The sequence below is a fragment of the Serinus canaria genome, chromosome 4, assembly GCF_022539315.1.
Source record: "Serinus canaria isolate serCan28SL12 chromosome 4, serCan2020, whole genome shotgun sequence".
In the NCBI taxonomy this organism is placed as follows: Eukaryota; Metazoa; Chordata; class Aves; order Passeriformes; family Fringillidae; genus Serinus; species Serinus canaria.
In genome coordinates, this window is record NC_066317.1 from 15,298,848 (window position 1) to 15,314,602 (window position 15,755).

The 15,755-nt window shown below is 43.0% G+C and overlaps 1 protein-coding gene across 3 annotated transcripts in view; it reads right to left on the reverse strand.

Annotated features, from left to right (window-relative positions):
• The window catches only part of LOC103826067 (ALF transcription elongation factor 1), a 67,426-nt gene that overhangs the window by 30,065 nt on the left and 21,606 nt on the right, over positions 1 to 15,755 (reverse strand). For all 3 annotated transcript variants that reach the window (XM_030238781.2, XM_009101341.4, XM_050973572.1), the window contains exons 2-3: positions 14,209 to 14,329; positions 12,741 to 13,721 (exon numbers count right to left, since the gene is read on the reverse strand). In XM_030238781.2, coding sequence (XP_030094641.1) covers positions 12,741 to 13,721; positions 14,209 to 14,329 — 1,102 coding nt within the window. The remainder of the gene's footprint in view (positions 1 to 12,740; positions 13,722 to 14,208; positions 14,330 to 15,755) is intronic.

The window sequence follows — 15,755 nt, forward strand, 5'->3', positions numbered from 1 at the left end:
CCCTAGCTCTGGCATCAGCAACCACTTGGGTGAACCTGGGAAAACATCACTGCTGCAGCTGCTGCAATTAAAAAAAACCCTGCAAACCACTGGAGAAGTGACTACACAGGGGAAACAGGGATGAAAAGCTAACAAAACCATCAAAATTGTGTCAGCTAAGAAAGATGCAGCCAGATAGTCAACACAAGATTTTCTTCTGATTTCTTTCATGTTAAGAAATTGTAGGGATTTGGGGTTTTGCTTGTTTCCTTTTTAAATTTCATGCAAAAAAGTATTAGTGCTTTTAAAAGGAAAAAGGTGGAGTTTGAGCTAAGGCTTACCAGTCTTTGCACTGTTGCCCGTGAGCTTTGGATTAAATCAATAACAAATCAGGCTAAAGTGTGTGCAAACACTTCAAAGCAAACTGTATTTTAGGGATGAGACCATCCCTTCCTTGACTTCACACTTCCCTCATATGCAAGTGTAGGAATACTTGCATATATTTAGGTTTTCCTTGGTGCTATTTTTCTATTAAGCTCAAAAACATTTCAGAAATATACAACAAAAAGGGACTTACATTACTGTAATGAAAACTTTATAGACATAATTTGTTTAAAATCTCAAATCATATGCTCAGTATGAGCTCAGTATGACTTAATGACTGACTTCTTAAACTATGGCTACAGATTTAAAAGGCCATTTTATTACAGGGAATATTGTCTGAGGTTTCATTACTACTGTAAAATAACATAGAGGTACTATTTGGCAGCAGAGTCCCTTTAACAGCAGCTTGAGCTGTTCCAGAAAATTCAGGAAGCTGCTGTCATAGAACAACAAATCCATGAGAAGGGAAGGCAATTTTCTCAGCAGGTTGCCCAAGACTAGGATTAATTTTCACAGGACAAATTACGGCAAGACACATCATTTTTGGCACAGAAGAAGAAAGTTCACTCCATTTCAACAGAAACATAACAACCACAACAACAAAAAAACCCCCCAAACATAAGGTAGAATACAAAAGGATGAAAAGAAAAAATTAAACACAAATAAAAATGAAATAGCTGAAGTTTTGTAAAAACCTTATGTCAGATTCTCTTTGTGGAAAGCAGTAACAAGGCAGCACCCACTGCAGCAGCTGTAAGAAATACATGTTTGGGGATATACTTGTTTGAGTTTTGTGCCAGCTGCAAGTAGCCAGATGGGTGAGCTATGGACAATGAGCAGCAACAAGCAACACATCCTGGGTCTCACCTGTCACCAACCTAGTTCTTCACCCTAATGGAGGGAGACTGGAATAATTCCAGCAAATCAAAGCAAAGCTAAAGTAGATCTGCTTGACATTGCTTCCAGTGTAAGGCTTCACTTCTGTAGTTCATAAAAACCAAAACCTATTTACGCTTTTTGCTGTGTGCACACTAAAACAATACTGAGACACTACAGAAATGTACAGAAGGATTCTGTCTTAGCCAGCCAGATAAAGTCTTTGAAATTACACTATAAAAGCCTTTGTTTTCGCATTTGTGTTTATGCTGCTTGCTTGATGTCACAAGACTTCATTGTAGACTACAAACCCAATCTACCAGTCTCAGAGTCCACAGGGGCATTCTAAAATAATTTCTCAGGGTTCTATTTCAGGTCCTCTGTGGGCACCACGGTTTCACCAGCAGCTCGCCTGTAGCCAAGTTCCCTGTGGACAGTTCCACAAGCACACTTAACTCATTTGAGTCCACTCCTCTCTTTTCCAAGGCAACATCAAAGTTATTCCACGGGAAAAATGCCACACCACCTTCTCTTCTGCTTCTGCCCACACCTCAACTCAGCAGCCCAGCTCCAAGTGAAGAGAGCGGCTCCAGCCTGTCACTGCCCTGTCACAGGTTTGAAAACAAATCAAACCATTCCCATGAGCTTTCTTCAGCTGACACTGAATGATCCTGGCAATTTAAGCACTTTACATCAAAATACTCGGCAAACAATGGTTGTACTGTCCTGTTCCTGCGTGGGTGCCTGCAGGAAATAAAACATTCTTTAAAGATTTTACACGCTTTTCTAACCCCAAAATGGATTATTTTGCTCAATCTAAAAATAAATACACGGGCCTCCTTGTGTTCAAACAGCGTAAGAAAAACAAATTGCTGGTTTGTCTTTCTTTGACTGAAGTAGCCAAGGGGGTTGTGTCCTGGGGGAACAGACTGTTGATATGTTTTAATGAAGGATTCGTTACAAATGCTGAGCTGCTGACAAAAATTTGTGCATCTCTTGTTAGCCTCCATCTAATAATAATGTAACTGAAATCCAAACAAAGTAAGCATGGAAGTTAAGTGCAGCATCACCTGTACAATGCCATGCAGACCAGAACTCCAGCCAAGGCTGATTATCTCTTCAGAAAATTGCTCTGCATAAAGAATCTCCACAAAAGAGCACCTCTCCACTGCAATGACCATCTGTACAGTAGCTCTCAAAAATCTAGTTCTGACCCCTTGATTCCACAAAACTTTCTCACCTACTGTACCCTTAAGGTCTCTCCAGTAAATAATTTTTAATACTGCTTAATGTGAATCTGTAATTATTGTCTCCATAAAAGGCCGAGGCTGTGTCCCCTTGTTCACTGAAGAATGAATACACAATTTTATTTCAATGGAAGCATTTGAGTGAGAGCAGCAAGCCACTGTTTCAGGTATTTTCTCATATCCAGTACCACCTCATTGCAATTTATGTTCATAGATTTACTTTTACAATATTTTGAGTAGCCTGACTCTAGCCTACTCCAGAAAAAAGCTGGTCACTGCAGCTGAAACAACAAAAGATAAGAAAATAATAATAATGCTTGCTAAGACCATCAAGGAAATTGGGGCTTTTGGTGGTGAGAGGTATCCTGTGGCTCTGAGGACCACTTCAGATAATTAACTGATGCTCTCTCTCAGAAATGCTTTCCATTTCCAAAGACCACTTTCCCCTTGGAAAACAAGCAGAGTTAGATTTATGATGGCAGTGGTGGCACTTGGTGCACCTCCCCTTAAAGACTCAGTAAACAAGACTTGGAGATACAGGCTCTCCCAGCTGTTTGAAAGCACCCTCAGCTCCTCCCTGTATTACCAACACTGCCAATAAGTTTGGGAAATAAAACAAATTGAAGAGGCAGGCTGGAGCCTGGAGCAACATCACCAGTCCCACACCAGCACCCAGCACATCTCTGTGCTGCTGCTTGGGACAGACCACACAGCCTGGGGGATGCTAAAAGTCACCAGGACCAGTGCATCAAAGGAGAAGGCAAGTGGGAGGGACAAGAATAAAGGGATGCTTGTTAGTACATCTAAGGATGGTATTCCCAAAGGAAAAAAGAGAAGAAAACACATGTATTGAAAGGATAGGAATTGTATCTCTCTTCCTAAGAAAATGAAGTTGTTAACCCAGAAAGAGCCTACATGCTATTTTTAAACTTTAATGGAAATGGAAGAAATATCTTTAAATGCTTCCAAACCAAGGAACTTAACTTGCAAGGGAAAAAATAGCAGGATATCCTTTTGCTTGCAAAGGCAACTATCACTATTGTTTTATAACTGAACTAAATGCAAAAAAATCTATTTCTAGATTTTAGGATGGAACAGCAAGGTGCCTTAGTATTATTACCCTTACCATGTCTACACAGATGAAAGTTGTCCTCCTCAAGACAAATATTGGACAAGTCTCTTGGAAGCTCCCTGTCTTGCTAAAGACAATGGGAAACCAATGCAAGTCCTGTCCGTCAGTTACCTGGTCACTCTTCAATTTTGTATGCTAAACAGAGTGACCAGGTAACTGACAGTAGCCTAACTTGAAAGCAGCTTAACTTACACTTTCAGCTGTAAAAGCAGCATCTGAGGTTGACACAGTCTGCTCCCAGGAGATGTTTGTTACTACTCAGCTGAGCACGCACAGACACTTTCATCCTCTCCTCAGAAAACAGCTTTGTGCACTCAGCAAAAAGCTCATGGCACCCTGAGCTTGTCAGGTGGGAAGAGAGGCCAGGGCTGGACAGAGCCTTCTAGAACCTTCTTTGCTTATGCTGTGCCCAGAACAAGCAGTCCACAATATTTTAAATCTGTATATAGAAGACACTTGCCTTTGTCGTGATTCAAAAAGCAAGGTTCCTTAAAAGACATTTTTATCATTCTCTAAACTCTGCATTAAAGGCTGCAGGCAGTGTTTCCCAAGTCCCAGAAATTCCTTATGGCCAGGCTTACACACTGCAGCCAGGCAAAGCAGGAGGTGCTGAGCTAAAGTACCTGGCTGGCATTTGAGAAGTGATCCTTGTCACTCAGGTGTAATAGGAAGGCTACAGGCCATCAGCCTCCCAGGCTCAAAAAGCTATCAGAAAACAAAGCAATGCTGAGAGGATGGGAGAGGAGCAGTCCACTCTTTCTTTCCTTGTATAATCTGAAGGGAATAAATGGGGTTTTTTTGCTTATTTAACATACTGTCTGAATGGCCTGGAATTAAAATCCAGCAAGGAGAGGTGGCTACAAGAAGTACCAAGACACCAACCAACCTCTACCTAAGCAAAAGCTTTCTCCATCTTTTCCTGATGCACCCTACAGACAGCAAACTGGAGAAGACTACAGACATTTCCAGATTTTCTGAATCATTATTTCACTGCCCATGATTTCCTTCATACATAATTGCTCAAATGATGCCAAGGTTTGTGGAAAGTTCCCACAAACCAATGGCAAAATACTCAAATAATTTAAAATACCTCAGGGATGTGAGCAGGCAGGTTCATAATTTGTCACCATGATAGATAGGGCTCACCACCTTTGTGTACTGTGACATTTTTATGTCCTCTCAGGCAATGTCTCTACATTGTAATAGTTTCACACGCAGTCCTTAGACTCCTGAGAGCTGGACAAGCATTTCCCTATGTGTGCACCACAGAAGGCTCTGAGGAAATGTCTAAGGGAAGGGTAGGACATACCCAAGGGGTTACTGCTACCATAGCAAACAGAAAAATAAATACCACACTGCTTCTCCTCTTGCTTTCATTAGGAAAAAATGTGCAATATTATTGTGGTAACATCAATACTGTACTGGCAAAGAGGGGCAGGAATGGAGCTGACCTGCACCAAGGAGGCAATGGATGTCCTTTGCACTGGTAAAGCACAGATGGCATTCCTTCTGCACACCCAGCCAAGGATTAACAAAGCAAAAATGCAAAGAGACAAGCAATGTGAAGCCCAAGAGCACCTTCAGTAAAATGCCTACTTCAAGTGAAAACATTCAGGCTGAATATACCATACCTTTCACCTCTAGAGAACAGATGGTATCCAGCCAAGTCTGAATTACAACTTGGTCTGAACAGCAGTGAGCTGACAGGCTGATGAAAGAAACCAAAGTATTCCTTGTCTGAGAAGGAACAGGTTGAATCTAACATAACTTTGTCTCCTATTACACTAATTCACCCTATATCTTCCCAAACCTCTAGCATTCTTCATAAGCCACTGCTTCTCAAAACACAACATGCATAAGTCAAGTTTAAAAAAACTAATGTTCTTAAACCAAGTTAAAAATATATAAGCTTTAGAAGAAATAGATACCACAGAGTTAATAAGGAATCATTCCACACACTGTTTATTTTACAACAAACTTGTAAAATGCTCAGTCACTCTGCCAGTTTGCTCCTTCTACAGGCACAGAAACATACTTGTAAACACATACAGCAGTTAACTTTAAAAAGCATGGGGAAGTGCTCACTCACTTCTCCCCTTGGGGGTGCTTTCAATTCAATAGTGTATTAAAACAAATACTTGCATTTAGGCTCTAATTCAAGACAAATGCTCTTAAAATTATGCTAATACAGAAACTGAAATCTCTCATCTCCTAAGAAAAGGAAAAAAATAAATATTGCTATGCTGTTGCTATTCTTTCTAACTTTGAACAGTGAAAAAGATCTGAAAACTTTAAGCAGATTTTTGGAGTTTTTTAATGGTCAATTTTTTCTTTTTACTTAGTGAAGCTTAGTAAGCCAGCCAAGATAACATTTCTGACTGTGGCATAATCTAAGCTACATGGCAATCTCTTGAATATCAAAAGTTAGTGTCTCTCTTCAAAGGAAAGTGCACATTTGAACAAGTCACCTAAACTGGAGTTTCTGTTAGTAATGGGAGTTTAGGTCAAGTTTCCTAACTGGTTAAAATTTAGTCTACAAGCCAAGTACTATTGAGTTCTATTTCCTTAGCAGCCAAAGCAAACATCACCCTTGTTCCTTCCTCCTTTGATTCCAGAAAAGCTCCATCTGAAGAATAGGCAGAAAGGTGGCCAAAGTGGTTGAATTCAGTATCCTGGAAAGGAGGGACTCATAGAAGGCAAGAGTGTCCTTTATTAGATGACGAAGACTGTGGGAAAGGAGGGGAGAGAGGACACTTTCCAGCATCCAGCCCTTGCTGAGTCTGAAATGGGCACAACGTGATGTCAGCTGCAGTTTGTCTCCCTGTGGTTGGGTACATGCAAAGGAAGTGGGGCTGACAGCAGAGCCTCTCTGGGAATGCACCCAGACCTTTTGCTTGGAGTAGAATGGACTGCCAAGATACTCTTGATTGCATGCAAAAAGAGCATCTCAATATCTAAGGACATTTATGAACCATTTGACCCATGGAACAAATTGGCAAGAAAATGCAACACAGCTAAAGCAGTTTGGAGGAGAAATTGGTGTGTCAGAAAGCAGGAGATCAAAAAATTAGGAGTATCACCTTTTCCAACAGGGAATTAAAATATTTTGCTGGCTTGAAACAATACAGCACTATTTTATTGTCTAAGTAATAAATGCTCATCATTATGAGGATAAAAACTGGTATCTAAAGCTTGGGAGGGAGAAGGATGTTAAAGATAATTCAGACAGCAACATTGTTAGACATCAGAGAAAATGAAAAATGAGACCTGAAACTTCAAAGCACAGAATAACAACACAAGGAAACAAATAAGAGAGGCATAACTCATATAAAAACAGACTGCACTGAGTAGTGTGCCAGGGCAGGAACACTGCTACTTGCTGACTTCTTTTCAAAAATTACCATATTGCTGTAGTCAAGCTTTGGTGAGCTCTGGCAATCTCATGCCCTACCCAGGGCCATCAGGAAGCCCTTCTCCATGCAGGACTGTACCAGCTCATCAAACAGCAGGGGAACTCCTCTCCCCTTTATGCTGGTGCTGGCTGATAACCACAGAGCTGACCAACACCTCAGTGAGGCACCTTTCTGCTGCAGCACCCACATGGGGCAAGAGCACTGCGGTCAGTGGCCAAGAAGCAAAAGCAGTACCACCAGACTTGACATAAACCACATCACTGTGCTGATCCAAATTCCTATGGAGCCTCCTTAAGCTGCAAAATTCCACTTCCACTGAGGCTCACTGGTAGCCAGTAAAAAAAAACCCATAAAGTCAGAAATACAACACAAAGTACATGCTAAACATTTCCCTATACTCAAACAAAGCAAAGAATCAGATCAAAGTCCAGGAGGTGCTCAAAGTAGCATTATGAGAGCGCTAACGTGATGACCAATGTAGGAAGATAAATCTTGTGTTTCATTCCTGAAAACACATCTCTTGAACCAGGAGTCTACAGCCAAAATAATTCAGAGGCTTGAAACAGGCAGATTCACTCTCTGAGGAAACATCTCCAGGGGCATTTGTGACCACCAAAGCAAACACCTCCAGGCTGGCACTTACCTATGAAGTACTGCTTGGCCGGGGAGAAGCACAACCACACACAGGTGTTTTAAGACTTGCCTCATTTATAAGCTTTTTCATCCTTCAGTAACTAGAGAAGTTAACTCCATTTACACGAGGCAGCCTGCAATTATTACAAGACTCACTGAAAACACTCCCCTCTCCCTGCCAGCCCGTCCTTCAGCGACCTGCTCCCAGTCAGATGTGAAAGGCAGACCCAGACACAGCCTCCACTGGACTTCACGGGGCTGGGTGCCTGCCTGGGTTCCACCTGGTCCCGCTGAAGCCAACTGCTGACCCCACCCTGGCACCGGCTGTGTGCTGCACTTACCTCTCTGAACATGTCTTACTGCCTTCCCACATGGCAGGGCAGATTTCCTGTTTTCATACATTGCCTTGTCAGCCCTAATCAGTGTCAATAGGTTATGGTGTCTTTTGTGCTGGCGGCGTCAGCCCTGACAGGAAAGAACTTTTAATCTCTTCCCTCACACCGAGCCATGAGAAGCTGCAGGCGCTCCCAGACATAACTCCCTTGGCTCCTCTCCGAAAAATTCTCTCAAGCACTCGGTTGCTTAGCAATATTTGCCTTCCCCCTGTACGGTTCAAATTGGCAACATCTGTCCCTTTGGCACTTTCCACTTGAGCAAGAAACAGTGCGGAGAGTTTCAGAAATCTACAGAGAGGTTGGTGGAGGATGATTCGCGTGAGCCATCAGAGCTGCTTTGGCATTTTATTGCTGGTTTATTTCCAGCCAGGATAGTAAATGTGGCTTCTTCCAAAGGAGATGCACACAAGGGAAAAATCCTCTTTTGCACCCAGTGGGACTGACCTGTTAAATCAAATACAAGTAGCTTTTTCTCTTTATATAATTACACCCGCATACTCTGGCTTGGTTTAGCTGAAAAACCCAAACAAAACACATCATGACATACCATTTTTTCCTGTCAACTGGGATGGACTGTGACTTCTCCTAATATATTGCATGCTCATCAAATGAGAGAAAAACAAGAGAACACAAAATGTGTTTATGCATTTAAAAATGCAGAAGCTGTGTGCTATCCTGACCTCATAACCACTAGTCACCCCAAACTGCCTGTGGTCCATGCAACTATCCCAAGGGGCAGCGATCAAGGCATTGCCTCTGGATGTACCTGCAACCCAGCAAATGAGGGGAACAAGAAATTAAAATAATGTAAGAGCATAAAAAGTACCAGCTGCTTTCACTTCTGAGAGCCAAAAGGGAACATGGAGAAGACCCAAGTGAAGGATTGGTCTTTGGGCACTTGGTATGACAATGAGCAGCAGAGAATCCCACAGTAAACCTTCCTCTGGCTGCAATTAATTTCTGCTCACACCACAAAGCCCAAGGGTTGTGAGAAAGGCCTTGGCCAGCACAGCTTCAGATATTTACATGCAAGTTGTTAGGGAAGCCTACCAAAAATGACAGATTCAGCTCTTATGGTGAGGTTGAAGTTTACTTTTTTACCTTTAAAACTTTTCTTATCCAAAACAGTCAGAAAAAGTAACAATCCTAATTCATGTTTGATCTGCTTCTTTAGCAGTCCCACACCAGCAGCAAGACTAATTGACACAATGCCTGTGGGGAGGCACGGAAACCCTTTTCCAATCACCTAAGGCACTTCTGATTATAAAAAGGTCAGCAGAGGGGACACAGAAGTAACACCTAGTTACCTGTCTTGGTGCAAAGCAAGGAAAATAAAATAGTCAAAAAAGGACTACAAGGGATGAGGGGAAAAAAAAAAAAAACCAAAGCACAATCTCCCTCATACTCAGTAAATGAGAAATACATAAAAGATTGGTAGAAAGATGACAGTAGTTTAATCATTACATAAGGCCAGCAGTGCTGGATATGTCTTTAAAGATTTTCATTTTGAAAATATGCAGAATTAAAGCAATATATTTATTCCTACTTTACAGGGCTCACCTGTCTGACAGCTTCTGCCAATAGAAAAACTCAGGTGCCATGAAGAGAAGTCCAGTGAAAAATTATCCACCTCAAACAGACTTTTTATATATTTGCCATCCAAACATCTTTGCAGGTATTTAGTAATTTCTGTTTACTATATAACAACCACATTTTAATTGGTGAACATTGATAAATGTTTACAGAGGAAAACACAGCTCAATGACAGAAAGGATAATACAGTGTTACCAAAATGACTTAATACATCTGGGCTGCTTCATTGTTGCTTAGGGCTTCTATATTGGCTGATTCCCTATTTGCTTCCCAGTTCACAGGCAGGAGTGTCTGATGAGGCCTCATTACACGAGGTAGAATTTTCCCAAAAGTTTTGGGAAAACAAAGCCAAATCTTCAATGAGCATCAAGGGCCGTACATTCCTCCATACACCATGCCCTTAGTAATGCTTGAGGATTTATAAACACTCTCCCTCCAAACAGCCTGGCTGCTTCTTTCCCTGCTGTCAAACTGATTCCCTTTCACACATCACAGTCTGTGTCAATGGAGGCAATACAAGGGTCTTTGTTGGTTCTGCAGCCCTCCTAGAGACATGGAGAGGGAGAATGGCTTTAAAAGCATCTTTGTTTAGGTACTGGAGAAGAGAAAAAACCTGGCATATGAAGAGAAGGGGTATATCCAAGCTTCTTCATGTGTGCTATATTTTTAAGCCTTCTCACAACAAATTTGGAGAGTTGCCTTAAAGGGACCGTGATGACATTTGAAAGTGAAGGCTTTGATTTGGGGGAGAGGGGATAGAGCTGTTCAGTGTCTCTGTGAATGCAAAGTGAGTCACAGCACTGCTATCCACTGTGGATTCATTCACTCTGCAGTGAAACTGTGCGCCTATTTGGCCTAGAAGGCTGAACTTTTCAGTGTTCCCATGAGCAGGAGCTGTCAATAATGAATTCACAGCTGCAGGTAAAATGTGCCTTAGAAATTCAATTAACCAGAACACATGTTGAGGAAATGGCCTTCCTAAGTCATGTCAAGGGAGATCACAGGAAAAACTGTATTTGGCATGTGGCTGTTCAGTAAAGTGGGGCCAAACAGTTCAGGGAAGAGGAGGGAAGAACAGCAGAGTTTCTGCTAGTCTAGACCTATTCACTGTCAGGGTTGTTGCAGGGCAAGAGCCTACCCACAGCTCCTGTTTCACCAAGAACTAAAGAGGGGGACAACCTTCCAGCCAACAGACCCCCAAGCAGTCTCTCTTGTACAGGACATCCAGCACAGAGGCCACATATCCAGGGGTGCCACCTCACTGTTTCTTCCTTTTCTCCCTCCAGGCTTCAGCCCTGGAGGGCTCTATTATCAGAGATGCTCATCACTGAGACCAAACAGAGGTAAGAAAATGTGAAAATTACAAGACTGAAAAAAAGCAGAAATCAAAGTAATGTATTTTTCACTAGCGCTTACAGACCTACCATCCAAAATGCCTGTATTCCTCCCTGCCTATGCACAGAAAACAATCAGGGGCTACAGCCCAAAGATCCCTACTGCAAAGCAGGATCATTCAGCATATTTACAAAAAAGGTTCCTCTATCAGGTTCAAAATTGATCAAGCAGATAATTAAAACCAGGGTCCTGGCTTGTGCAAAAACATTTTTTTTTGTTATCTTCAATTCCCTTTTTATTGTGTTCTTACTTTGCCACAGACAAAACAGAAGGAGCATGAGCAATGCTACTCTTGCACTGGCAGCTGTAGGATTTTCATGGGCATTTGGACTCAGACTCACATGCTCAACAGAAAGAAAAAGGTCTCATTCAGCACACAGCATCATATCTAATGCTGCCCAATCAAAATTCGTATTAAACCAGAGTTACATGGGATGACAGAAGAAGCATGGGGACGGGAAAAGAGATAAGACAATAAAAAGATGAGACAATAAGATAACATAGAAGGTGATGCCCTGCACTGCTTTCTTTCCCTCCCAGGAGTAAAATCTGGTTAAGCAAATAAGGTAATGTGACCTCAGTGAACTTCCTGTTTTGAGGTGTGATGTGCAATGCCAAACCTACTTGGTAGCAAATAAAGTCTCTGAGCATGAAAGTATTTTCACAACTTCTCAGCAATGTCATTTTGACAGTTTCCTTTCATTTCCCACCAGATACTGCCTACAGCCATTTGCAGTTGATCCACACCCTTTTCCATGAAAAACAGACTGCCCCCACATTCTCTTTTCATTACACAGGCGGCAAAATGCGATTTGAAACGATCTCCATAGCTCTCCTTGCCCAGCTGCCTTAGGACTATGGGATCCTAAAGCCCATAGGGCATAGCAATAACATCAGGACTGAAGGATAAGCACAGTAAACCCCAAAATGTGCCAGGGGACCATGTGCTTTTGAGCTAACAGGAGGCCAAGTCCCAAGGCAGGCAGAGTCAGTGTTGGTGCCTTGGCACAGCTGAAACTGGGCTTCAAAGGACACAGGAAAAGGAGCTGTATTTGCTGAACAACATAGGTACGATGCTGATTCTCCTCTCCCACTGCTTTACCTGCTTTCTGCCTCCATCCCACATGACAAATCTGAGAGGTAGTCTTGGGTTAGCAAAAACAGATGGAGTACAACAAGGAAACTTGCAATATCAAGTCATACTTTCCTGTGGGTATATAGTGAGATTTTACAAACTTACAGAGGAGAATCTGTGCTGTTCCCAGTCCCAAAACCCAGGTGACCACAGAATCCACTGCACTGCTGGCTGTCCATAATGAGTGAGGATCTGGGGCCTCCACCCACCACCACTCAGTCCTGACATTCTGTATCAACACCTGATCTTCTCACCATAACATTTCCTCCTTCTTTTCAACAAACCTTAGAGGAAAACAAAAATTATGGGCACAGAAGCAGATTTGAACCATAAAACCTGCTGCAGCCTCACTGAGAAAACAACAGAAAAATCACAGGAAGTGTCACATTTTGACCATTCAAACAGGTATCTCACACCCAGGTCAACCTCAAAATGCACCTTCTAGCAGGGTAAAACACACAGCCATCCCTGCTTTGGCAGTCACTGCTGTTTGATGACCTCTTCTCCCACAGTGAAATTTACCCTGCTCCAACAGACATCACCAAAAACTGCACTTACCTCTATGGGCTCAGAAGGGGTTTCAAATTTGGATAGTTCTGCTTTGGCTTTTGCCTTCAAATCTGACAGATCTTCATCAGTCTCTTCCTTGGGCTCAGAAAGGGTTTCCAACTTGGATAGTTCAGCTTTAACTTTTGCCTTCAAATCTGAGACATCTTCATTGGGTCCTTCATGGTATTCCTCCAGGAGAGGTTTGAGCTCCAGAGATTCAAATGATGCCTGATCTTGGCCATCCATGGGTCTGACATAGGCAGTTGGTTTCTGCTGCATTGCACTGGCTTTTGATGACAAAGAAGGGGGAAAAGTCTGAGAGGAAGGCTGAGTGGTGCTGGTCAAGGTAACGGCTGGGCTGTCCCGACTTTCCTTCTCCTGTGATCCCGTCACCAAGTCCTGTAATGATTTGGTTTGACTGTAGGTTGACCCATGACTTTTGCTGCTGTTCTGTGACCTGGAATTGATATGCTGGCTGGAATGTAGAGGTGACAGGGGTGCCACGGGAGAAGACAACAAACACGGCAGGAACGGGGAAAGTGCCAGAGGGGAGGCCTGCAGGCCGTGAGCTCGACCTTCCCCGCTGCCAGGCTTGCCATTGTGGCTGTGGGGAAAACCTGCCTGAGTGTCCCGGCCACCACGGCCGTGCTCCTGGCCACGGCTGCGAGCGCCGGGTAAGCTGCGGCTCTTGCTGTGCAAACCCGAAGCTGGTTCTGTTCCTGATTGTGCCTTTTGGTAGTGACTGGAGTGACTTGGAGGACGAGGGGGTACAACCATGGGTCCCATGGGTGGACGGCGGGTCAGGTGCTGGAATGAAGATGGCAATGTACGGATGGCCTTGTCAGACTGCCCGGGGGGAAACTGAGGGGCAACGCTCTTTGGAATCCCTATAAGGTTTTGACAAGATTTGTTGCTCATGAACTCCTTGACCTCCTCATAATTGCCCAGCATGTTTTGAATTCGGCTTGACAACTCATCTCCTTTATTAGTCTGCAACAGAAGAACAAAGAGGTGGACATTTCAAAAACCCCCCAAGAGATCCAGCTCAGGAAGAGACATTCTTCAGGATCTTAATAACCACACACCACCATGAGTGAAGTTAGGTAAGCTCATCTTGATCCTGCAAATCTCTCCAAAGCAGATGGGACTGCTCAGCCACTACCAAGCCAAGCTTAGTGCACCTGCAGCCTCCAGGAGCGCTAACATCAGATTCATTTGTTACACCCACAGCTGCAGACAGACAGGCAGCCAAGCTACTCCTGAGCACCCTCCCTCAAACACAGGAGGCCAGCCTGAAGTCCATAATGCTCTTGCACAACTACCAGAGATTCAAGCACATACTCTGAGGAATTGAAATTAAAACAGATAGTAAGATGCCATGTTTGTATTTATCATGCTCAAGTCTGCTACACCCTATGCAGAACCACAGCTCTCCTCTTCTACCCCAACCTTCTTTCCTCATCTCTTCCCCTCTTACCTTGTAGGGTTCTGCAAAGAGGGGAGTTTTCTCAGAGAAGTGTTTTCTGTCTTCTAGAACCTCCTGACTCCGTCTCTCTTTCTCTCGAATCCGCAGCAAGTTTCTGTCCTCATTGCACAAGCTTCAGGAAGGAGAGAAAGGAAAGAGGATTAATGTGGTACACCAGTGCTATCAACAAATATCTACTCTGTACAGAACCCCTGGTTTCAGACAAAGGCATACATCCAGAATGAAAGCAACTTTGTAATCCATAGGATGGTTACAGCTGACAAATCAGTTACATCAAGAATTTGCTGCACAACACAGTAATGTGGCACACAAGGTATATGCATCCTTCACAGTGATTTCTACTCCTGATACCATCCTTCAAGAACAGTGGGAAGGAAAAAGCTATCCATCCATTTCATTGTGAAACAAAATGAGGAGCAGTCAGTGGGGGTGACAAGCACACCAGCTGGCAAATCCATTTGCAACAATAACTGTGAAAAACTAACATTCTTGTTGTTCAGACTTCTCCCCCAACTCTTCACCCAGGAGTAAAAGAATCCACTGTTTTGAAGGTGTTGCCACTTTTAAAGAATGAACTTCGCCTACTTGACAAAAAACAAGGCAACGCTACTTGGCAATAAACAGGCTTGAAAGCTGCTCACCAGGAAACCCATGCAGTTGCATTTAAAGCAATCACACAAACATATTTAGAAAGGTCTCAGAAATTCAGAAAACACCAGGTCAAATCCCCCTGTTACTCCTCTACCACATCTGCATGCACTCAACTCCAGCAGCCCCACACCAAAGCACCAATAAATCTGTGTCACATGCACAGCAGAAAGACTTCATGGAAAGCCACATCCTTTAAACTACACCTTGCCTGAAAAACAAGGGAATCTCTTGCTCTCATCTTTATAGACACTGGGGAAGGAAAAGCATGCAGGCATCTCTCTCCTGCCCTATTTCTACTCTACTGCACAGTCTACTGTATACATACAATCCCTATATTCCTCTTCATACTTGCAAATTCCCAAGTGTCCGCTTTGCAAGGGAAGAGCCTTGTCCTCCCCACCAGTGACATCTTCCCAAATGCTACATCAATAGCCACCTACTGAAAGTTTAATCATCCCTAGAGAAGAGGCAGAGGACTGGCTTTGCTGGAGCAGTTAACCAAGAGGTCAGACTGCTGCAGAGGGGGTTTTCTGATTCAATGGGAGCTCTGGAAAATGATGCTGACAGATGGCAAATTTCTACATACGGAACTGCAGTAAGGATGTACTTGTAACACTAAGGCAGAAAAACACATTCGGGGGTTAGACTGTGCACGTTTAGCATAGTTTCCAACTTTGCTAGTGTCAAGCTGTTTCCAAATACAGCAAAACAGAAGTGTCCAGTAATAGCTATGTACCCTACTCCTGCAAACAATTTTAAAAATTCATAAAAGAAAAAAGAAAGTAGGAATCACTGACCCCTGCTTCAGTAAATACATACAATCCTTCTGTAATAAATTGTATAATGGAACCATTTCCCCTGTACATCTGATGTAATTTTTGCATGTC